The sequence below is a fragment of the Aythya marila genome (assembly GCF_965140915.1).
Source record: "Aythya marila genome assembly, chromosome: 8".
In the NCBI taxonomy this organism is placed as follows: domain Eukaryota; kingdom Metazoa; phylum Chordata; class Aves; order Anseriformes; family Anatidae; genus Aythya; species Aythya marila.
In genome coordinates this window covers 9,760,909-9,783,364 of record NC_139049.1, presented here as the reverse complement: position 1 = coordinate 9,783,364, position 22,456 = coordinate 9,760,909, and the positions used below count along the sequence as shown (strand labels likewise).

The following is a 22,456-nucleotide window of genomic DNA, read 5'->3' as shown; positions in this document are numbered from 1 at the left end:
CAAGTCAGAGGGAACAAGGGTTGGGGCACGTCAGCAGCGCGGAGCTGGCGGTGTCCGTGCCTTTGGGAGCACGTCGGCCCCGCTGGGTGCTCGTTAACGCGGTGAGGTGGTGGCTTGGCAGTGCCTCGCCGCAGAGCAGCTCTCGTGGGATCGTGCGCCAGGGCGATTCCCTCGCCGTGCAGCTGCTTGCCAGGCGGTGCCACGAGAGGAGCGTGCGCGGGCACACGGCTGCTGCTGGAGAGAAAAACACGCGGCGCTCAGCCCATCTGCTGCATCCCAGCGCAGCAAAAAAAACAAAAAACACACAAAAACACCACAAAAACAGCCTAGCAGGTGGCGTGGGTGAGAAGCAGGAACACCCAGCTAGGTGCATGGGGCTGCCCCTGCGTGCAGCAGTGTGGTCCCGGTAGCTGTGGTTGCGTGGCTGGGATCTCTGAGGCTATTTCCAGGCAGTTTTCCCCTCCCTGCAGCACGCGGCTGTTCCAGCCAGAGCACCACCAGGTTTTGTAGCTGGCCTGGCAGCGTCCGAGGGTCAGCTGAGGAGGAGCTCGGCCGTGTTTCTGCTGCAGAGAGCTTGCTGCCCATTGAGCGTTTTCGCAGCGCGTCCTGCAACCAGCGGAGTGAGCCTGCGGGGAGGTCTGTCCCAGCTCGAAATGTCAGCGTGTGAATAGCTGATGCGGTCCTGCTGGACCAGCTGGAAGGGATGCGATCTCTCTGGATGCATTTGGGTATAGGATTATGGGTTTAGGTCCTCCTTTTTGAAAGCAGAGCTGTGTTTTCCACGCTGGAGAGGCTGGTTCCTTTCTCCTGGCTTGCTTGCTGGTCCTTAACCCTGTTGCGGCAGGAACCTCGTCGAGACGCTCTCTGTCTTTCCTAAGCCCATCAAAGTCCTAGGGCTGTTGGAGGACGTCTCCTCGCACACGTTTTTACAAATATAGCAGGATCGTTTGAGGTCAGTTAGTCTTGAGTTTCCTCAGGGAGAGCGCGCTCCAGCTGCGGGCTGCGCCAGAGCTCGATCTGAGCCTCTCTGGAGGGGCTGCTCTGAAAAAGGGTGCCCGTGGCATGGGCTCCAATCTCCTGACAGGCTTTCCAGCTCACCAGATACGTGTGCAGAGCCTTTCCCACCTCGTCACGTCTGTCCTGATTTCACTGCAGCCTCCACCAGCTCAGCTTGGTGGTTTGTAACGGGGACGGGGACCTTGGGGTTCCCAGCAGAGCAATGCTGGGGTTTGTTTCCAGGCCGTGGGGACCCAGCAGCAGGGCTCCTTCCCCTTCCCTATTCCATCTACATGGTGAGTGGCAGAAATAAAGCAGCTTCTGCTTGTCACAGCAAAGCCCCAGCAGCTCTGTCCCTGCAGAGCCCTTTCTCAGATGCTCATAGGGCTGGGTGTCCTGCCCTAAAAGTGCTTTGTTCAGTGCTGAAGCTCTCCTCGGCCTCACTGATCTAATTCAGGAGTAAAATGGACTTGAACGTTTCAATTCTGCTTGCCTTGCTGACATCTTGGGGCTCACTGAAGGGAGATTAAATTACAGCTATTGAGTTCTTTCTGCAGAAAATAATAATAAGACAAGATTAATTGCACTTAAGTTTTTACCCAGTAAATGTATAACCGAGTTGATAAGCCTCGGGATAGATGGTCAAACCCATGTGCACTTAATTTCTTTACGCTATAAACAGCCCAGAAATGTTTGCTGTTTATGTCCAAAATAGCCAGCCGGTGAGTGTAAGCGTTTCCACGTTTCTGCGAGGAACGAGGGTAATTTTATAATGAGCAGAGATTCATATGGCTTAACTTCTCTCCCATCTGGCATTAGTTAAGTTGATGTTTTCATCTGCGTGACCTCTCGGGGTGGGGAGAAGTGATGGGAATAGAAAATGTGGCTGAAAAAGCCCTTACTAGGTCATCTGCCGTGGCTGCGTCTAAAGGCTGGAGCGGCCCCGCTCAACTGCATCTGCTGGCTGCTGGGGGAAGCCATGCTCCCTGGTACTGCTGAGGTTTTGTAGGGTTTTTTGTTGTCCCAGGAGCTGCCCGTCCTGTACGTAGTCCTTTCCTGGTGTGTGAATCTCTGTTCAGCCTAAATAGATGAACTACAGCAGGAAGAGCTTCCTTCTTCAAAGAAAGCTGGTGTTGGAGCATCATTTGCCACCAGCTTCTGCATCTATCCCATTCTCCCAAAGCTCTTTCCACCCTTCTGATGTACACTTTAAAGGGTCTGCTGTGGCTTTCCTGGGGCCGCCCTGCAGCCCTCCTCCCTGGTCTTTTCCTCCCAGCTGGGCGGCTTTCACTGCCAGCAGGATTGTTCCAAAATGTCCCAAAATGTCCCCTTCCCTGAAAATATCTCCGCGTGCTTTCTGCCTGCCAGAAAGCTGATCTGCTGCTTTCCCTCTCAAGTTGCACCCGGTGCCTTAAAATGAAGGATTTGCAAGGAAAGCTGAGAACTGCAAGAAGTGGATCATATATATTTCATGTCGCTGGTGGCTTGCTGGGGGCTGAACTCTGGTATTTGCTCTTCCACCTCTTCCCTGTGCCACACCTGAGAGCGTGCCACAATTTCAGGTGCTCCGATTTCTCTTTCAGGCTGGCAGGAGCTGGATCTTCTTTCTGCCAAGATTCTGCTTTTTTTTTTTTTTTTTTTTTTTTGCTTAAAGGAGTGGAGCAACCAAGCAGGCTTTGTCCTTGCTTCACGGATAGGCTTTGAGCATCTCCAGGTGCTTGGATGAGCTCCGCCTGCTTGTGCGTGGTCCCAGTGAGACCGAGATCTGCAGTTGCTCGCAGATACCAAAGCAGAGCAGAGGATTTTTTTCTTCCCGAGCATAAATCCGCTCCCTGGGACAACATTCTGGTGGTTTTTACCCTTGGCCCAGGGGGATGTGCTTGAGGGCGAGAAGCCTGGCGAACGTTAAGCTCAAGCGAGCACGTGGAGCTGTCTCCGGGGAGAGGGGATTTCAGAGATGAATTTCCTCAGCCTGGCTTTCGATCAGCACGCTCGTGTTTTTCTGACGTGTAAATGGCAAGTCCTGCTGGTTGTCCGTAAAAAAAAAAACAAGTCTGTGATAAGTCAGCGGTGTTGATTCAAGTGTTTCCTTGTTCCAGGATCGTACCCTAAAGGTACGGGCACTGGGAAACCCTCTGGAGGATGCTGGTGAAGGCACACAGCTCTTCACAGGGCTTCTCAGGAGGCAGGGAAAAATACCCTGTTATCTTGTGTGCCTCTAAGTGGGGTGGAAATGGCTCTGCCCTGTCCTTAGGTGAACAACCAGGCTGGAGTCCTGCTTTGCTTAGCTGGGACTAGAGGTGTGTGAGGCTGCCTCTGTGGCTGGCTCTCGGAAGAAACTCTTGAGTTAGTCCAACCGTGGGATGCTTTCACCCCCCTTTTCTTTGCTTCCACTAGGTTGTCGTGTTTCTTTCTCTGGTGGGGGCCGGATTTGCTGATGGTTCACATTTGAGCTGGGAAAAATGCCCCTTGTTGGAGCTCTGGTATGCCTGCATACAATCAAAAATGTTGAGTGGGCTGGGAATAGCTCCCAGCAAAGTTGCATCGGTTTCTTGGAGCTCTTTTGTTTGATAGAAATTCCTTTCTTTTTCTCCCCCCTCTCCCCGTCCCCCTGACAGCCCACCTCTTTCCTACAAGGACGCGCTGAGGTATAATTCCCGATTGTCTGACCGAGGGGAAATATGCACAGCTGCAAACACATTTCTGAATGACACTTCATTGTGAAGGCATCTCTCTGAACAGGTTTGCAGTTCCAGTAGCCAAGCGATCAGAACGTGGCAGCAAAAAGAGGATTTTGTTGAAAACGCTTGGCTTTGATTTCTCTGGAGCTCTGGGAACGTTTTGACCGCTCGTGACTTTTACGCTGAGTGCAGGGAGGAATTACCCAGAGCAAGGTAAATCCCAAGGAGATGCGATGGCTGTAGCCCCAAGAACAGGGTACGTAGCTGAGGTTTTGCTTAGCTCTCTCTGCGTTGTATGTAAAAGCTGGGGTTCAACAAAGGAAGCAGCAGATAAAAGTTTTATTGATGTTTGAAGCATCAGGAATATCCAGTCTTAGGTGCTGCAGCTCTCCAGCACGTTGCTCAAAGGCATGTTTGGGTAATTCTCCCCTACCTTCCCCGCCGCGTGGAGAAACTTTGCATCTCCCCATCCTCCCTGGATCCATCAAACGAGATGCATTTGTGATCCCGTGCTCCTTATGGGGCATTACAAAGCCCGGTGTCTGAAAGCTGCAGGCATATCGGACTCCGTTGCAGTTCCTGTGCCCCCGTGCTGCCAGGATTTGTGTGGGGGGGAGCGAATCACAGCGCTACAAAGAGCCAGCATCTGTTCAGAGGTAAGATGAAATAGATTTATTGATGTCAGGACAACACGGAAGGCTTGTTCCAGTTTAAAGGCAGAGTTTGGTGTAGCTTAGAGTGCACAATTCACCAAGCTCAGGAAACTTCAGCAGTTCATCTGATCTCACACCGTTCTGGCCTCCCAAACAGCACAGCAGTGAACGCAGGCTCCATCTCTAGCTTTTGTTTCTCTGTTTTCTGTCCTCTGCTAGCAAAATGCTGCTGCTCCTGCTGCCAGTCTCCTGGGCTGTCCTGCTTCCCATATTATCACCAGATTTTCCAACCTATTGTATGAGGAACTTTAGGCTTCCCTCCTGTGAGTGAATTCACGCTCTCCAACAGCCTTGCAAGAGGAGCTGCTGTGAGTAGAAGCTGATCTGTGTTTGAGGTGGCACATCAGCAAATACAGACCCTGCCGAGCATCGGTCCCTGGGGACCGTGTCTCAACATGCAGTGTTCTTGCTGATTTAAGTGTGAAAGCAGAGAAATGACTCGGTAATTTGTCTGTTTGTGAACATACACACAGGGTCAGAATTCTCACGTATGCAACGTACCAAGGTCTCTTAGTAAAATCTTAGTAAAATCTCTGCGTAGCACACACTCCCCTCAGTTCTCATTTCCCTTCAGCCGGTTTCGAGGTGCTTGCTGTGAGCTGATGAGCTGACCTTTGCTTCACAGCAGGGGCACTGAAGGCTCAAAATAAACACCCAGAGAGTGGTAGCAAATCCACACTGGCTGTCTGGCAGCCAGGGTCACATGCCAGAGCCCCCCAAACCCTTTTATTGTTCTCTGTAGGGAAATGTGGTGTCTTCAGAGGTGTGGGTTTGACTACCTTGGTGCTGGCTGTTGTGCCAAACCACAGCCCTGGGAGACTTCTTGCAGGCTGGTTCTAAAATCTTAAGATGGGAGGCGTTGTCCTGCTACTTGTAAGACGTGAGGAGGTAGCACTAGGCTAAAAAAAAAAAGCTTGCTGCATGTGGTAATGGCTGTGGTCATATGGTAAAAATCAGAGGTTGGGTGCGATCCTTTGAGTCAAGGAAGTATGAAAGGAAGGAAACATCCCGTCCTGATGGTCAAAATATGTTGTGGTACACAACAGCTTGCTCCTATCTCATCCCACCGATGGCCCTGATGTGACAGAAGTGGTTTCGGACAGCTTGAGTGTGTGTATCTGCTTTCAGGATGCTCCTTGACTCATCCGTAAACAGGAGAAGTGGTCACAAAGCGATGCTGATAGCTCTTTGCTCTGAGCATCGCCGTCACGGAGCGTTAGCTGGTTGCATCAGGTGAAGGGCTGAGAAGGGAGCGTTTTCAGGGAGCTGAGCCTGGGCTGGCTGTGGGCTTGGTGCTCCGTGAGCAGTCTGGTGGTGTGTCCTGCTCACAGGTGGATAACTCTGTCTTCGTGCTGGGTGTGCTCCTAGGTAACCTCTCCCAGCGGCGAGCCTTAATGCCGCCTCGCATCCATCCACGTGTTCATGCCTCATTTACCTCCATCTGCACTCATTCCTGCAGAACATCCCCACTTTAACCTGATAAGGCTGGCTTCGACGGGAGCTCCTAGGGCTGATGAAAGGTTGTGGGTGCTGAATGGGTTACGGTTGTTGTGAACCGCTTGTTTTTATTGCTTGTATGCAGCATTAAAAAAATCTTACAGAGCTCCGGAACAAGTCCCAAGCGATGTCCATCACAGCTCACCGTTCTGCTCGGTTACACGAGTCACTCCGATATTTCAATAAATACTTTGACAAATTGAACTAACAAGCCCGGGCATTTGCTTTGCCTTGCTGGTCTCTTCCTGCTTTCAGGAATGAAATATCACCAGCCGTGGTGCTGAAGAAATGTAATATCAAAATAATATTGAATCTCTGCTTGCCAGCTCGACTTCCGACAGCTGCTGAAGAGGATTAGAATATTAAGCAAATGCAAATGTTTCTCCGGAGCAAATCACTATGCTGTGCCCGCCACCAAAAACAGTTGGCACTGGTGGATCTTCCAAACTCCTCTCATAAAAATTGTGGTTCCTTTTTTCCCTGGTAAGCCCAAAGGTGCTGTGAGCTTGCAAAACAGAGGGTAAGCAAAGTCTGAGTTGCCAGGTTTCCTCCCTTTTCCGTGAGCCATGCAGTGAAATCTCAATTGTGAGTAGTTGTTTCTTTTTTTATAGAAAACATATAGACAACGTGGGGAGTTATTTTCTAACACGCGCTATTTATTTCAGCAGCGGCTCCTCAAAGTAGAGCGTGCAGGGTATATTTAGATGTGAAAGGAAAGATTGGGAGAAAAAAAGATGTATTCTGAGTGTTGTTGAGAGACGTTTTGAGATCACCCGAGGACTGGCGGTTTCCTTAAAGGAAGCTGTGTTGTTAGGAGTGGATCAGAAGAGCTCTGAAAGCCTGAGGCGTTCGCAGCCCCGCTGCAACCCAGGTGTCCCCCAGGCTGGAGGGACAGCCTGGTCGTGCACATTCCTGCCTCGGAGCTGGGGAAGGTACATCACAGTCCTCGCCAACGTGAGACCTGCTTCAGCTGCACTGCCGAGTAGCCTGTGCAGGTCAGCTTTAAAAACTGCAAGAGGTCCTAGTTTTTTGCTCATTAGTGCGTTTCTGGCTGGTTCTGTAGTTTTTAAGGCCTTTGGTGCAGAGCTTGTGTTGTGCCTGACAGCAGGCTAGGCACTGCGCTCCCTGTAATCCTTTCCAGTCCCATTCAGCTGGGTCTGGAGATTGAAATCCTGCTGCTGGTTACTGCTGAAGTTCCTTCTCTGGCGGTAGCGGTGGTGGTTCAACTTTATCCATTCAGTTAACTACGTTGCCTAGGCCGGCGTCCTCAAGCATTTGGCTTTTAAAATCTCACCAGCTCCCTCATTCCCGGTCTTTTGTGATTCGTTTCCTAGCTTATCTCTCCTGCAGACAGTGTGCAAATAAGCAAGTGCTGCCCAGAATATTTGATGGAAGCAACGCAAGGATGGTGGAGCACAGCACAGCCTCAACCAAAGGCAGCAGGAGGCTTTTCTTTTCTTTTCTTCCAAGGGGAACTGAGTGCTTTTGCAGTTTCAGCCCTTTCTTGACCACTGGTAATATTGCAAAGCTCCTCTCAGTTTGCCCCCTCCTTGCTGGGCAGGCAAATCTGCCAGGGATAGCATGTTTTAGCTGCTTTACCCGAGTTGTTTTGTTCCGTTTTGAGGGATGTTAACCAGTGTTTCTAATGTGTTGAATGCTGAATAGAGTTCCCCAGCTTTAGTGGCAGGATCTGGAGTTCTTTGTGGATTATATTTAGCGCTGATGGAGCTTGCTTTGTCAGCTGTGTGTGCTGTTGCCTTGTAAAAACTGGCACCATTCAAACCTAAATAAATGCCGCTGAGAAAGAAGAACCTTCCTTTTTAGAACTATTTTAACCTGTTTGGCTTGGAAATCATCCTTTGAGCTGTGGCCAGAGAGCAAATCAGTTGTCAGAAGTGCAGTCCCCTGTGTGAAGCACCTGTGCATAAATGACCTGGTGCCGTGGGGCATGATGAGAATCGTGCACAAAAAATGGTTCTAACTTCGGTGATGAATTATCCTATGTCTTTGACTGTCATCCCATTCATCTCCGCAGCCAGCAGAGGAGCATTAAACGTGGGGCACGGAAGGGATCAGCGGGGACCGTTGGCCCCGTGGTATGAGGGCGGCGGGATGCACGTGCCTGGGCTGGAAGCAGGCCAGGATGGCAGGCGTGTTGCAGTGAGAGCAGCGCTGGGCTCTGTGAAGTGTTCTTCCAGTCTGAAAGCAAGCCCAGCAGCAGGATGCTTTGCATATTTGGTTGCTCTGCTGGCTGATACCAAACGTACCATCAAAGTTCGCTCATGTTTTTCACTGCTGTTGGCTGCTCTGTCTTCACCCTTACGGGACATTTTGAGTTCTCTGTAAAAAAAAGCAAGCAGCCATTTGGGCTGTAAATTATGCCTGGGTGGTTCTCCCATCTTGTTTATTTCAGGCCAAACTTTGCAAAAAAAAAAAAAAAAAAACTTTTCATCTTGCACTCAATGCAACTGGCTTAAATCAAAGGTGCAGTATGGCCTGCATTGGGAATGGGCCACCTGCCTTGGGCCCGTGTGGGTCACTGAGGGAAAAGGGAGCTTGTGAAAGAACAAAACTCAATAAAAACCCTCTGAATAAGTTTTCAGACAGTCTGTTTATTCGGAGTGGTGTAAGGTGGGTCTGTCAGAGGAGCACCTGCTTTTAAGGCCTATGTCCTGTAGGGTCTCGCCAGGCCTGACTGTTGCTCGTGCATTGAGGGATGGCTGAATGAGAGGCAATCTGCCATGATCCTGCCTGGTCCCCAGAACAGGCTGTTCGGCTTGCCTCTGTGCCAGGAGGTATCATAGAAGCTAATCCAAGTGGATGGAAATAAGGCAGAAATGGCAAATTGGTCATGGCCGAGAGCAGGCTCTGATATAGGGGTGCCAAGACGCCGTCTGTCTTTCCTAGCCCATTTTCCTCTCTGGAGGCTTCCTGGTCCTGAGCTCTGGTGATGAAGAGAGCGCCGTGATGGGTCGGTAATGCAGAGCAGCCCCATGCTGCAAGCTCTTCTGACATGGGCCTCGAGTCATAGCTCCTGCTGGCATCGGTTTTCTTTACCCCTTCCATTTCTCTGGCCTGTAAGAGCTTCATGCAGAGCCTCTCGCTCTGCTGGACCTTCTCTGGAAGCCTCCTCTTCACCCCCTCCCCACCCATTCAGTTTTTGCATTCCTTCCCAGAGTCTCCCTTCGTTTTGGGCCATGATTCGTTTGCTCATGATGTGGGTATGCTCTGATCTGTAAGGTATATGGTGGGGAGCTGCCCTCTGCCCTAGCTGGCTCACGTGAGCGCAGTGGGTTGTGCCTGCCTTTTGTTGCTGGCCAGCTGAGTTATGAAGCCCGGGCTCCAGAAATTGCCTGACCAGCCCGTATTGTACAGGCTCCCCCTCCCTGACGTGCAGCTTTGACCGCTCTCATTAGATGCTGGGGTGGGACCCTGGCATTTCAGCACTGCGAGGCTTTCTGGGCCCGAGTGGGCTGGGTAGAAACGCGGCTACCACTGGCCTTCAGTCAGCTGGATGTGGCTATTCCTGGTCTGTTTCCATCCTGCTGCTTGTTCCTTGGCAGTGGTGCCTTTGGGTCACTCCAGCTACCACTAAATTAGCATGACAAACATCAGACGTGTTTGTGTCATCCACAGTATAGAAAGTGTCATCCTGACAGTCTGTCAAAGGAGCCTTAACCCTCAATCAGCTTTTCACTGTTTTCTTACTTTAGTCTTTAAAGCTACTATCACCTTCCTACTCCCTCCAAACTTTTAAAACATCAGTCAAACCTAATCCACCAGTACTGAGGGCTCCTCAGTTCGTGTCAGGATGCCATGCAGTTGTTTGTGGTGGTGGATTTGAAGAGGCAAGCTGAGAAAGGTGTGTTTAACTCATCTCCTGTCTGTGCTTGGCTTTGCAGCAACATGGTGTGAACACGTAGGTGAGATAGACAAACTCCTTTGTGCTCCATTGCTTGTCTGAGAAACAGACCTAATCCCTGCTTGGTGTTTTTTCCTCCAAGTTGTCCTGTAGATTGATTTGAAACCATCAAAATGAAGTGCAAGGAGCTGTGAATGTGCAAGAACCAAGATGCTGTCTGAGGTCACCGAATGTGTGAAGAAAGCAGCTTCAGCTCTTGTTGGAACAACTTCTTGAAGGGAAGGAAAGCTTCAGTTTCTCGGTAGCACAATTCTGAGCATGTAGCTGGAGGCGAGCAGTGGTGACAAATGGGCTGATGTCCTGCTGATGTGACTGGGACCTCAGGTCTTGGTCAGGTAGTCAGGATGTGGTGGGACACGGCTGCCAGCTAGCACACAGTTTCGCTTGGCTACCTGGAAAGAGTAGTTGGAGTTGTGGAGGCTTCACTTTAACCCCTTGCAGTGCCCTTTCCTTCTGAGATGACTGAAGCACTGTGAAGTGAGACGTGTCAATTAAATACGTCAAGTCCACATTTGGTGATAAAGTTATTTGGCGTGCAAGGATCCTGCCTTGGGTGAGGCCCCCAGAGCCAAGCAGCAATGTTTTGGCCTGCCGAGGGAAGAGCAAAGAGCTCTCTGCATTTTCCCACTGAAATGTTGGATTGGAATATCTAAGCTCAGATGTGGTTTCAGCGTTGTGTCATATTGATTGCATGCTGCTCCTCAAATAGTAAAGGCATCTCTGCAAAATTCTAGGGTCTCTTCAAAATGATGCAAGTTGCAAAGTTTTGACACCCTCACGCCTTTTGTGAGCTCGGTTTGGAGCAGGAACATTTGCAATCCATTTGTAGTGAGAGGGACAGTATTTCAGCAGCAAAAGGGCAGTGTCTGGCTATGCGTGTGTGTCCTTGTGAGGTCCTGGGTAGAGCCTGTTGCATAAAATAAGCTGCCATCCTCTTACCTGTTTGAACAAGACCTGCTTGCTGCAGCACTTCTGTGGGTCTTAGGCTCGAGAATCTTAAGAGCTTAATTCTCTGTTAATGCTGGGAAGTGGATTTCAAGATCCTTGAGAACAAGAACAATGAAAAATACTTGCTGTGCAATTGTTTCCTGGCTTCTTAAAGCTTACTTGAATGCATCTGTAGCCAAAACAGCTGACTAAAGCCTGCCGTTTAGCTCGGTGGGACATGTGAAGGAAGGAGAAGGTGGCGGCGGATCCAGGCCCATGACACATCTCTGCGAGTTGCACAAGTTATGTTGCTGGCACGAAGGAAATTGGTGTGCTCGACCTCTGTCTCGTTTAATTTGTTCCTGGTTGGTTTGTAGGCTACCAGAGAGCAGGACCAAGATGAAATAATTTGAGGGAATTAGCTCATAAGCCTTGGAGAATGAAGAACATCTCTTCTTGTGTTTTCTGCCATTGATACCCGCAGTGGCCTCGCTGTGACACATCAGTGACATTTGAGGACAGCTTTTCTCCCCAGGCTAATTCCCCTGGGCCAGTACCGAGCCCTGCATCGAGCACGTGAGTGCAACAAACACAACCACATCTTGTGCCCCTCTGCCTGGGCAAAACAGGCGTAGGAAACTGCGTGTGCAGTTGGTCGGTAGTGCTTTGCAAGTGTTCATACCTTGCTTTAGCAGCTGCCTTGGAAAAATGCTGTGCAGGGCTTCTTGCTCCGGCCCGGCCCGCACAGCCGCCCCGGAGCTATGCGCAGAATGGCTCTGTTTATCTGGGAAAGTGTGTGTGTAGGCGGCTGTCTCCCTCCACTTCTCCTTCAAGTGGCTCACGATTTATTTTGGGCCTGTCTTGGATGTAAAGTGTCAGCTCGAGAGCAAACCACTCGAGGTTGAGGTTGAAAGCATCGGGGTAGGAGGCTGCTTGCTGTCCTGGACTGCCAAAGCGCCTCTGGGGCAGTGAAACCGTACAGTGACCAGGTGCCTTGCTTGCCTCCACCAGCTGATCGATGTGTACTGAGCTCAGAAAAAGCGTTCCTGGAGTGAGGTTGCCTCCAGGAACGGTTTCTTCACAGCGCTTAACATGGGCAAAGGACACCTGTGTAGGGAGCTGGAGTCTTCCTGCCCCAGCTCCCATCTTGTGCTTGGAGCCCCGGTAGCTGTGGATGCATCTGTTATTATTCTTGACTTCCAGAGGGCTTAATTAAAATACAGGTCTTTAATTTTTAATTTTTCCTTCCTGTTGATTCGACTGTCTCTGCGTGAACAAGGCCTCAGCGCAATTACTGCGCTCCCTGTGGAGAGCCAAACATTTAATTCAGCGAGGCAGAGGCTTTCTTGGAGGGGATTTATTTTCCTGATCTTTTTACTCTGAGGGATGCAAAAGCAAAATACCCGGTGAGTAAAGAATCCGATGCCTTCTCGGGTTGTTCTGGGCATGTTTGGTGGTGGATCATGGTTACCAAAATGTGCAGATAACCCCCTCCTGGAGCAAGGAGCACGTGGCGGAGCTGTTCAGCACCACTTGCATGAGCAGGGCGAGTCAAAGCCCTTGGGGTCGGGTCCAGGTTTCCCCTTTAAAACCAGGTTCCTGCAGTGCTGCCGCAAAAAGGTTAAGTGTTTTATTCCTGGAGGAGGCGTTTGGGTGTCTCGTGATGGGCTAACCCCAGAAAAAAGGGGTCAGGAGAGCACCCCGTGCCTCCCCGCCGTGGGAGTGCAGCGCGTTGACCTGGCTGCTCCTGCGAGGGACACTCAGCTGGGTGGAAATCTCAGATTTCCTTTGCCCTTTCCGACGTTCGCTTCAGCTCACTCGGTGCTTTGGCTAGCTCAACGCCCCACGTGCAGCCGCGGATCGATGCCGGAGCACACACACGGAGCGTTTGCCTGCGCTTGCGGCCGTGCAGCTGCAGGCTTTTTATAGACTGCCTAAAATACCAGGAGCTCCTTCGGCCTCAGGCCCGAGGCTTCCTCAGTTCCCGTTAGGTGTCTGTGTACCAGGTGATGTTCCTGTGTTTGCAGAGATGGTGTACGTCTGTGAAACTTCCACATGCAGCCTCAGTCTATTTTTTTTTATTATTATTTTTAAGATCTTTCCAGGTCTTCCCATCTCTGTCCTGCTTAAAAACTTGCTGCTGTGGTTTTGAGGGGTGGATCTGACAGCGATGTGGCCACTGTTCGTGCTTGGCAAGTGGCCCCCAGGTGCCACCCAGCTCTGGGTGTGCTGGCACGCTTGAAATCTGCTCTTTTTGTGACAATTTGAGATCTGCACGGCCCCTTTCTGCCACTTACTCTGAAGGCTGCTTTGATTTGTAAGCTGCAAATTTAGACTCAAGACCTGGGACTCTAAACATGTTGAGGGTGAGGGTGTTTGGGTGGGATTTAAACTGCCTGCTTTTATTTTTCTTTATTTGTCCCCTCATGGAGAAGATAAACATTTCATTGTTGTTCGTGAGAAGTGTCTTCTAGTACCAGCAGTCCAGCAGTGGGGGATAAAGAAAGCAGATGCGTCCCGTCTCTTTTTAACTGCTTTTGTTTTTCTGATCGCTCTAAAGGAGGCTTTTAATTTTTTTTCTTTTTTTTTTTTTTCTGAGCAGCAAGTGCTCCACAGGGCTTGATCAAAGCTCATAAATGATGGATTGAAGGAATGCCCAGCAGAGAACAGAACGCCCTTCTTGTGCTGTGCTCTGTGTGCTGAGAACACCATTGTTTCCTCGCGTACCTTTTTCCTCCTCGAGCTCGGGGCCGGGCAGAAAAGGCTTTTGTTCCTTGCCTGTCGGCCGAGACAATGGCAGTGTGTTGTCCTACCTCTGCTCTCACCACCTGACCGGCCAGAGCCCTGTGGGTTTTGGCAAGCCCGGTGCAATTGTCCTGCAGCTCCGGCGTTGCAAAGCAAACAAATGGCATCACAGCCTCCTTCCTCCAGATCCCGGCCGGGACGCTCGATGGGGGCAGCCACGTGTGCTGCTTCCATCGGGAAAGCTGTGCCCCGTCCTGCACTCCGGGTCGAGCCTCCTCTGCCTTCCAGCATGCTGGATTTGGGGCTTGGATTCGGGCTTTGCTCCTGGCCCGTGTCACGGACGGTGTCCAGTCCCCAGAGCCACCCCTGCAGCTTGCCCTGGCCTCGGCTTTCCTCAGGCTGAGCTGTCTGCCTCAGGTTCAGCCCTCCCCGAAGTTTGTTTTCTAGGCACGCCCTCGTAATTAAACCAGCTGGTGGTAACTTCTGCGAAGCTGTGACAGTGCCAGCATCCCGGGCCCATTACCTCAGAGCTTTAACTCGAGCTGCACCTAGGCCAAGCGCTCTCCCTGCCCAGTCCCGGTGCTGGAAGGCAGACGTGCAAACAGCTTTAGCCAGAACAATGTAGCATTGCCTGGGTAAAGAATGTGATTTACTTGCGTATGTGTGGCATGTGAGCGCCAGGGCACTGCGTGAGCCCTCGCTTTTTTTCTTTTCTCCTTTTTTTTTTTTTTTGCTTTCCCATTAGAGATGTCTGAGCCACTTGTTAGCGCTTTTGTTTGGCGGCGAGGAGGAGAACGCGTGGGTCGGCGGCGGGAGGTAGGAGTGAGATCTTCGAGAGAGCGGAGCCTGAAACCAAAAAAGCCAACAAACTAGTAAAGCTTTGTAAACAAGTTTAAAATTAGCCTGACCCACTGCTTTTGTATTGCTGGAATTTAATTCCCCTGACCCTAAAGCTTTTGGTCTGACTTGGAGCAAGAGTTCCCAGGCTGAGGTCCCTGGAGGTCCGTGCTGTGAGGCCGTGGGTCTGCATCAAACAGTGAGACGTACCTGCTGTCCACCTCATATTTTTTTTGTCCTTATATTTGTGGAAGGCTGGAGAAATTTGGTCTGAAAAGCCTGGGAAGCCTCGGGTATTTCTGTTGTCTTTGTGTCTGTATCTGTGTGTGCCTTGTGGCTGGAGTCTGCTCTCCCTCAAACTGAGATGCTGCTGCGTGAGAGCTGCTCGGAGCTTTTCCTTTTTCAGGCATGATTATAACTGTTTCTCTTCTGTTCCTGTTTGCAGGTTGTGCAGCTTGACACTAAAGAAACTGGTAGTCTTAAAGGAGTTGGATAAGGAGCTTATTTCTGTGGTCATTGCTGTCAAAATGCAGGTAATTGCTGCTCAGTGCTGAGAATCAGACGTGTTGCTTGGGTAACATGCTGCTTACATCCATCTGAGGGTCCATAACAGCCACGGGCCACTTCCCTCCTACATCAGGGCATTCTGGAGATATGGGGAGTCTCTCGTGGTCCTTCCCCTGTGTTCCTACCACATCTCACTGTTGTGACTGAAGCCTGTTGTTCCCTGAGGGCTCAGCGTGAGCTTAAGGATGCTTGTTACAGATCACATGCTGTCACCTGTTCTTCCTGAGCTGTCACCAAACCCAAGCCTAGTCTGTATTTAACATGCTTTGGCCCATTTTAGGGCAGAACATCTTGGTAACTCAGTCCTGGCATGGGAGGGTCTGGAGGCTGGGCCGCCTCCTGCTGAGGGGCAGCTCAGCTCTCAGGAGCCCAAGCTGGTTTTGTAGCCAGGTGCTTGTCAGTGGATTTATTGAGTGCCTGTACGTTTTAATTTGTTTCCATAAAAAAACAGCTATCATCCAGAGTAAATAACCTACTTTGCAGCATGGGTTTGTGCCATTTAATTAGGTGCCTACATATAGGTCATGCTGCCTGGAGGCAGGTTCAGAAGGAAGCGACTCAGTTCCACTCTGTGGCACAGCATCAGCTGGGCTCGAGTGCTCCCACCACTGTCAGTGCTGAAGTACTTACTGATTAAAAGCCTGGCGGACCTCTAAGTAGACAAATACCATTAACTGTGCTGAAAAGCAGCGGCTTTGCAAATAAAGGGACAGGCAAACTCCTGCAGAGCTCTGGTGGTGTCAAAATCCAGCTTGGGAGTTGAAATCACAAGGCTGTATGGAGCAAGAACTGAAGGATTCAGAGAAGGATTCAGAAGCTGAGGATTTAGCCAGTACCTCTCATCTCCGTGAGCAGTCCAGCTGGGACAAAATCGTGTCCCTGTGTGTTGGAGAGGGTCCACACACCCCTGGCAGGGAGCAGAAAGGTAGGGTGCAGTTTCACATGCCTGAACTGATGGGAACCTCTGAAGACACACAGCTCTGGGTTTGCAGGCTGTCAGATGCTGCTTGTCACGGCTGAAAGCTTTCCATATGTTTGTACTCCAAGACAGTGGATGCATCGCTGTAAGGGCCTGAGGCTTGTCGGTGAAGGATCTACGTGTAAAGTGTGTCAGGCCTGGGTAGGAAAATTGGGCAGCTTTTGCTAGAAAACCTTCTCCTCCTGTCTGGTGCTGAGTGCTTCTACATTCTGTGGGTGGAAAGGGCTGGAAGTGGTGCCCCGGAGCTGCAAGTCTGAAGGGGTTTTAGCAGATGGGACTTTCCTGTCTATTTTGGATACCCGCTGTGACCTGCCTTGCTACAGGAAGTCAGACGCTGAAACCCGAGCAGTTCTCCCGCAGTCCCCTCTGCAGCAGGGCTGATCCCTGAAGACCTGGAAAGCGAAAGGACTCCTCCTGTATTGCTGGGAACGTTTGGGGTGCTTCTTTGACAACTCCCAGGCTGCGCCTCGCACCCCTGGGCCATCCTTTTTGCCCTTGGGCTGTCCTTCCAGCCGACCTGGAGCTAACGTGGCCGCGACGACTGCTGTCCTGAGGGTGCCCATGGCTTCACCTCGGGTGTCCCTGGCACCGATAGGGGTTTGATCATCGCCCCTATCTCGTCGTGATGTGCCATTTAACGGTAGGTCAGCAGCACTGCCGCTGTCCCCGAGGCAGGCAGATTTGAGGCACTCTTATTAAAGCCCCTTGATGGCTCACAGGTTATTATTACGGTGCTGACAAGCTCTTTTAAGGCCGCTGAATTTGCCAGCGCTCGGGTGTCTGACACAGCTATTGTTTGAAGCTGGCGATATCGGATCATCAAATATATGATCTCTGTCAAAGGACTCGCTGTCTTTGCACGGGGAATTGCAAGAGAGAGGTGTCAGGGCCTGGAGCCCTTCCAGAGGGGATGACTGAATTCAGACCTAATGAGAGCATCGCACCTGCCTTTCCCATGGCTCCTCGCCGCCACCCGAACAGGGACGTTCAAAGAGTTGTCAACGCCATTTCCCAAGCTGCTGCACTATTTATCCGCTGCAGTCTCCTCCAAGCAGCTATATTTGGGCCTTCCTTAGATTTAGGGTTGCGTAACGAGTGAAGCAAGACTGTGACTGCTCGGAGATTTGCAGCGGCGGAGCAGATGCCGCTGTTGCCAGCAGCAAGGCTGGGCGTGCTTCACTTGCACGCGTGCTGCTTTTCCTGGGGGGATCCTTCAGCTTTCTGCCCCTGCTCTGCTGCCTGTCTGCAGACCCCCTGGAGCTGGGCACCTCTGCAGAAGTGTTTGGGGAGGAAGGGATGCGAAGGAGTCCCAGCCTCTCTCCCTGGTCTCGGGATGCTCTCTGGGGCTGAATTACCATACCCAGTTCTGCTTGGGATGTAGCTGGGCCGTGTTTACCCGCTTGCCTGTCTCTAGTTCCCCAGCTGGTGCTTTTTGGAGAGCTGCAGTTCCGTGCTGCTGGGAGATCAGCCCGGCTGGACAAAGCCAGATCTGCAGCCTCAGCAGAAGAGCGAGCCAGCGGCCTCTGAAACTTGCCACTGTTTGAACAGTGCGGGAGCGTTTGCTGGGCAGCACTTTGTCATGCTTCCCTGCTAGTTTTCCCTGAAACGTTCCCCGAAATGAAATGCTCACGCAGGAAGCAGCCCCGTAACTCAGCGTATGGCAGCCCAAACAGCGCTGGTGTGGAGTAATCCTGTCACGTCTCCAGACTCCCCTGCACCGTTTAGGGGATTTCTTTTCTCTGCAATCCCAGTCGCTCAGAGCTGTTGGAACAGGTTGAAATCCCCACTTTCCCCAGGGAGGGGTGTGTGTAGGAAGAGAAGAGATCAGTTTGTCGTGGCCAGCGCCGGAGGGTTACGTGTGACACTGCAGCCTGCCTCCAAACCCCGCTGCGGAGCCCGATACCTACGGGCTGAAATCATAAACCCCGGCTGCAGCTCGAGGGCTGGGGGCTGACTCACAGCTTCTGAACGCTGGGGTTTGGCAGAACAAAAGCTGCTTTGTTGCAGCGAGGGACAGTAAATATGCCCAAATCTTTATTAGTCAAATATCTCCCTTTCATCTCATTAATATTTCACAGGCGTGCAAGGTCAGATCCATCCGTTCGCTTTCTCTGCGGCAGTCCCTGAAAACACTTCCCAGTTTTTCTATAAAGGGGAAAGGGCTGGGATGGCCATTCGAGGCTTCTTCCATTTCAGCCCAATCTTCTGCCCACCCCAAGGCCAGAGCCACTCCAGCAGTGCCTGCAGATCAGCACCCAGCCCTGCCTGCAGCCTGCTGCCCCGTCTTTTCCCCGGGGAGAGGCAGACCATGCAGCCCTAAAGCAGCTCCGGGTGATATCAGGGAGGGCAGGAGCCCCCTGATTTCACCTCTGAGCCTGTCAGGTTGGGTGGTTAAGGAAAGGGCTGGGGGATTCACCACGTGGACTTTGTTTCTGTGCAGGGCTCCAAGCGCATCCTGCGGTCTCACGAGATTGTATTGCCCCCGAGTGGACACGTGGAGACGGAACTTGCGCTGACCTTCTCGCTGCAGGTAGGGCGGGACGCGGCCCCGGGGCCTGTGCTCGCTGGAATTGCTGCTTTTCGGTGAGATTTGGTGCTTCCTGGGTCTGTGGTCAAGAGCCTTGTGTTGGTTGCTCTGTTCCTCAGAGCAGCCTGCCCCGGTGCTGCCTCCTGAGTAGGAGAATGAGGTAAATAGAGGCTGGCTTGCTGCAAGCAGGAGGGAGGATCCTGCGTGCACGCAGCAGTCAGACAGACACTCAGAAGCACTCCGATCTGGGTTATCTGTATTTTGGGACTAGATTTTGAAGTCGAGAGTTTGATCTGGTAAGAAGAAAGGCTCCAGGGATGATGCGAGACAGAGCGGTTGTTACTCTGAGCCCTGGGTAGACTCAAAGCAGATGAGATTTCGGTGCAGATGGATGATAACCCCGGGACTGCACAGGCAGGTATGCAGATGGCTGGTGTTCGTGGTTGTGTCCTGACGCAGCCCCCAGGCTGGGTTATCTGCAGCGTTGCAGCCCTCTGTTGTGGGCAGGAATGACACAGCCACGTGCTGGGAATAAGGATGCGTGGCCGTGGGGGCTGCAGCTTTACAAGGGCAGGGAGCAGAGCCTTAGGATGAGCCACGTCTCCCTCTGCCAGTCCCGTGTCGGAAAGGAGCAAGTGTTTCTGCCCAGCTTTTTGGAATCAACCAGGAACGCGTTTGTTTTTCTGCAGCTCAGAGCAATCCTGCAGCAGGGCACAGAGCACTGCTGTTAAGTCGGTTTCTCCTGAAGGGGCTGGGAATTGAGCCAGAACAGAGGAGGAGGATGTCCGTGACACTGGCAGCCCTCAGAAAGGAGGGTGTGAGAGGAGCAAGCTTAATGCAGAGACGTGCTGCTGCTCTCTGACTGCAGACAGGATCAGTGCTCTTGGATGCAGCAGGGCCTGGGAAGCCTTCCTGAAATGGCACAGCAGGACTTTTATGACAGCTTTTATTGTTTCCTAATTGGGCGATGGCTGGAAGCTACTCTTAGCTAATGACTACAGCCTGAGCCAGGTACAGTCTGAATTTAGTGCCTGGGATATTTTGGGAGTGGTGCTGGGCCACCAAGTAAAAGCGTGTGGATGTCTCAGCGGGAGAAAGTCTCAGTGTCTTGCAGCAGCCAGCAGCTCCATCCTGCGCTCTCAGCTCTCCCAGCTCCACGCCTTGCTCGGTGCTCGCTGTGTGGACCTGCAGCCCCTTTTACCTTCACAGTCACGTCCTCCCCAGCTCTTCCTCCTGGATGCAATTCTTGTTCCTTACGCAGAGCGTTTCCTCGTCAGCATTGAGGTGACAGGACAGGCTGGCACAGCAGCGCGCAGCCCGTTGTGGCTGGCAGGCTCTCACTCCAACAGAAGGGAGGAGTTTCCTGTTGCTGTTACGCAGCTGGAGGAAGGAAAAATAGTGTGTCCGAGCCCATTTCACCTCACTAGCTAGGGCTAGAGCAGCAGTAGCCTTTCTGGCAGGTGAGCTGCCTTAAAGGTAAGCTGCCCTCACTGCTTTTCCTCACCCGTGGGTTTCTCAGGATCAAATGAAATTCCCTAGGTATCCCAAGCACAACCTCACCCATCTTCAGAGCACTTAATTCCTGTGTTTGATCCTCCCAGATGGGGGGGATTTTGTCACCTGGGCTTCAGAATGAATTTCTTGCTTTGCCTCTTGCTGTCCTGGGCTGTGTGCCTCTTCTCACCCCTTGGATGTGCCTTGCGGTGCTTGGTACTTCCCCTAAACATCTCATTTCCAAATATTTTGAGCCAAACTGTGTCACGGACTGGCAGTAACTGAAAAGATTTGGTTGAAACCATTCTTTAGAATTCATAAGCCCTGGCAGCAGTTAAAAATAGCTTGGTGGTGCAGTGGAAATGGCTCAGCTGTTCCAGAGGACCTTGCTTTTAGCTGAGGAGGTGAGTGGCCTGGGTGTCTCTGTACTTTTTTTTATTAAAATCATCTCTACGAATGTTCATCAGAGGTGGCAAGGAAACGCACCTTTGAAAATCAGGAACCTGCACGTGTATGGACTTGAGCCATCCAGTTCAGTCCCGAAAGCTGTGCACGTTGAGGTGTGTGATGTGTTTTGTGATGGTCTTTTAATTGCGTGGACTGTTCTGGTGTTCCTCTCTTCTGTGTGGCCACTTCCTCGTGCAGTGCACAGAAGATCCCGTCCTTGCAGAGCAATTAGTTAATTAGTATTCCGCTTGTTTGTGCGGCCGCTGCTCCTGGCTCTCTGCAGAGCAGCCAGGCCTGCTCTGGACTGCAAATTAATACCTTAAGGTTTCTGGTGACACCCAGCACTTGTATGTATCAAGCTTTTTCCTAGGCAGAAAGTTACTTTCAGAATGTCCAGAGCAAGGGAAAAATACTTCTTGCCTGTGAAATGAAGCATTTTTCTCTGAGGTATGTCCAACGTTAGGATCCCTGCAGTGAGGTTCTCCTTTCTGCAGGCCCATGCAGCCCAACCCATTTCTTGGGGGCTGCTCGTTGCTTTGGAACCAGACCCGGTCCCAGCCCTTACAAACCAAACAGCTCCTCTGCACCCCTGGGCTTGAACTGTTCCTGCAGGTGCAGGGCTCCCCAAGCTCTCCCCTTGTCCCTTGGGTGGCCTTGGGGCTCTGGCAGAGCTTTGCCAAGGCTGCTTTTGAGGTGAGAGGTGGCTTGGCTGCTCCCTCAGGGTGGATCAGGACTGCATGAAGTGCTTGGCTGGGGAAATGAAAGTCCAGAGCTGAGAGCTCCTGTGAGAGATGGAGGCCTCTTTGGGATAACAGAGGGTTGTGTGTTGAGGTTTAGTTCATGTAGGCACTTCTAAAAGCCCTGGGGTTAACCCTAGGAATGGGATTGAGCCATGAATCAGGCAGCTTGGGAGATAACGTTAAGGGGCGTAATAACCTTTTGCATTGTGTTTCCAACCTCAGTACCCTCACTTCTTGAAGAGAGAAGGCAACAAGCTTCAGATCATGCTGCAGCGGCGGAAACGGTACAAGAACCGAACGATTCTGGGCTACAAGACTCTGGCTGTTGGCTCTATCAACATGGCTGAGGTGAGCAGCATTTGGCATGAGCCATACTTCCAAGGGGGGATATTTTCCCCGTTCCCTTCTCTTTAAGCCCCGTGTTGTCACTCTCCTCATGGAGGAGTACCTGGATGGATTTCATGTGACTGTCTTTACAACTGCAATTAGTAGTCAGAGAAAAATATTTTTAAAAGATTTTAGTATTGAGCAATAACGTTTTGTGTTTTCTAGCTAATATCTTGAGAGCTAAAGGTTTCTTGAGGGTTGCTTATTAGCTTACAAGGTTTGTGGTATTTTTTTAGCCTTGTTTGGTTTTGTTTTGAGTTGGAGGGATTCCAAATAATTTCACCCAAACGCAATATGAATCCCCTTTGTATTCAGGACACTTCAGCATGTATTTAAATACTTGTACATTTTCTTTTTTACTGTGTTATGGAAAAGGAACAGTAGAAAGTCCAGTTGATTTGGTTGAGTTTAACTAATGCATTTGTCTCGTGTTCTTAAATGTAAAAATGGTGTTTCATATATGCAGAAACAAAACTGTTAGGGGCACTTGTGCAAGCCTTCCAACCCTAAGAAATACTAAGGTTAAAGCAACTGAGGTTTGCTCTGTTTCCCTGTGCTACTGTGTGAGTTCAGCATCATGTAGTTTTCATCACTTTGCTTGAAACACCCTTTGCAATTCCTGTTTGGTTGTTCTTGGTAATTTAGGTGGAATTACCTGTGCGTGAGAGGTAAATAATAAAAATGTTCAGATTTACTCTTAAAATTAACGCTGGAACCAAGAATGGCTAAATTATTCACTAAAGCGTTCTGAATGGCTTAGCTCCACGCTTCATTATTTCATGCCCTGTTTAATCTCTGCCGTTTGTGTTCGTATATTTAGAGATGTGCTTAGCAGAAACAAATTTGGTTTAACGCCAATATTTTTCATCAGACTACATTCTATCAGCAACTTGTTACCATCCAAAATAGATAATGTTGTGCTGTGGAGAGTTACTACTGTGTTAAATAATTCATTATAAAGAACACTCCATGTGTGTGAGTTAAGCTTCCCTTAGAC

At 50.9% G+C, this 22,456-nt stretch overlaps 1 protein-coding gene across 7 annotated transcripts in view; it reads left to right on the top strand.

Annotated features, from left to right (window-relative positions):
* PACS2 (phosphofurin acidic cluster sorting protein 2) overlaps positions 1-22,456 on the top strand; it is a 66,443-nt gene that overhangs the window by 5,467 nt on the left and 38,520 nt on the right. For all 7 annotated transcript variants that reach the window (XM_082766123.1, XM_082766124.1, XM_082766122.1 and 4 more), the window contains exons 2-4: positions 14,764-14,851; positions 18,305-18,394; positions 21,295-21,420. In XM_082766123.1, the coding sequence (XP_082622249.1) occupies positions 14,764-14,851; positions 18,305-18,394; positions 21,295-21,420 (304 nt within the window). The remainder of the gene's footprint in view (positions 1-14,763; positions 14,852-18,304; positions 18,395-21,294; positions 21,421-22,456) is intronic.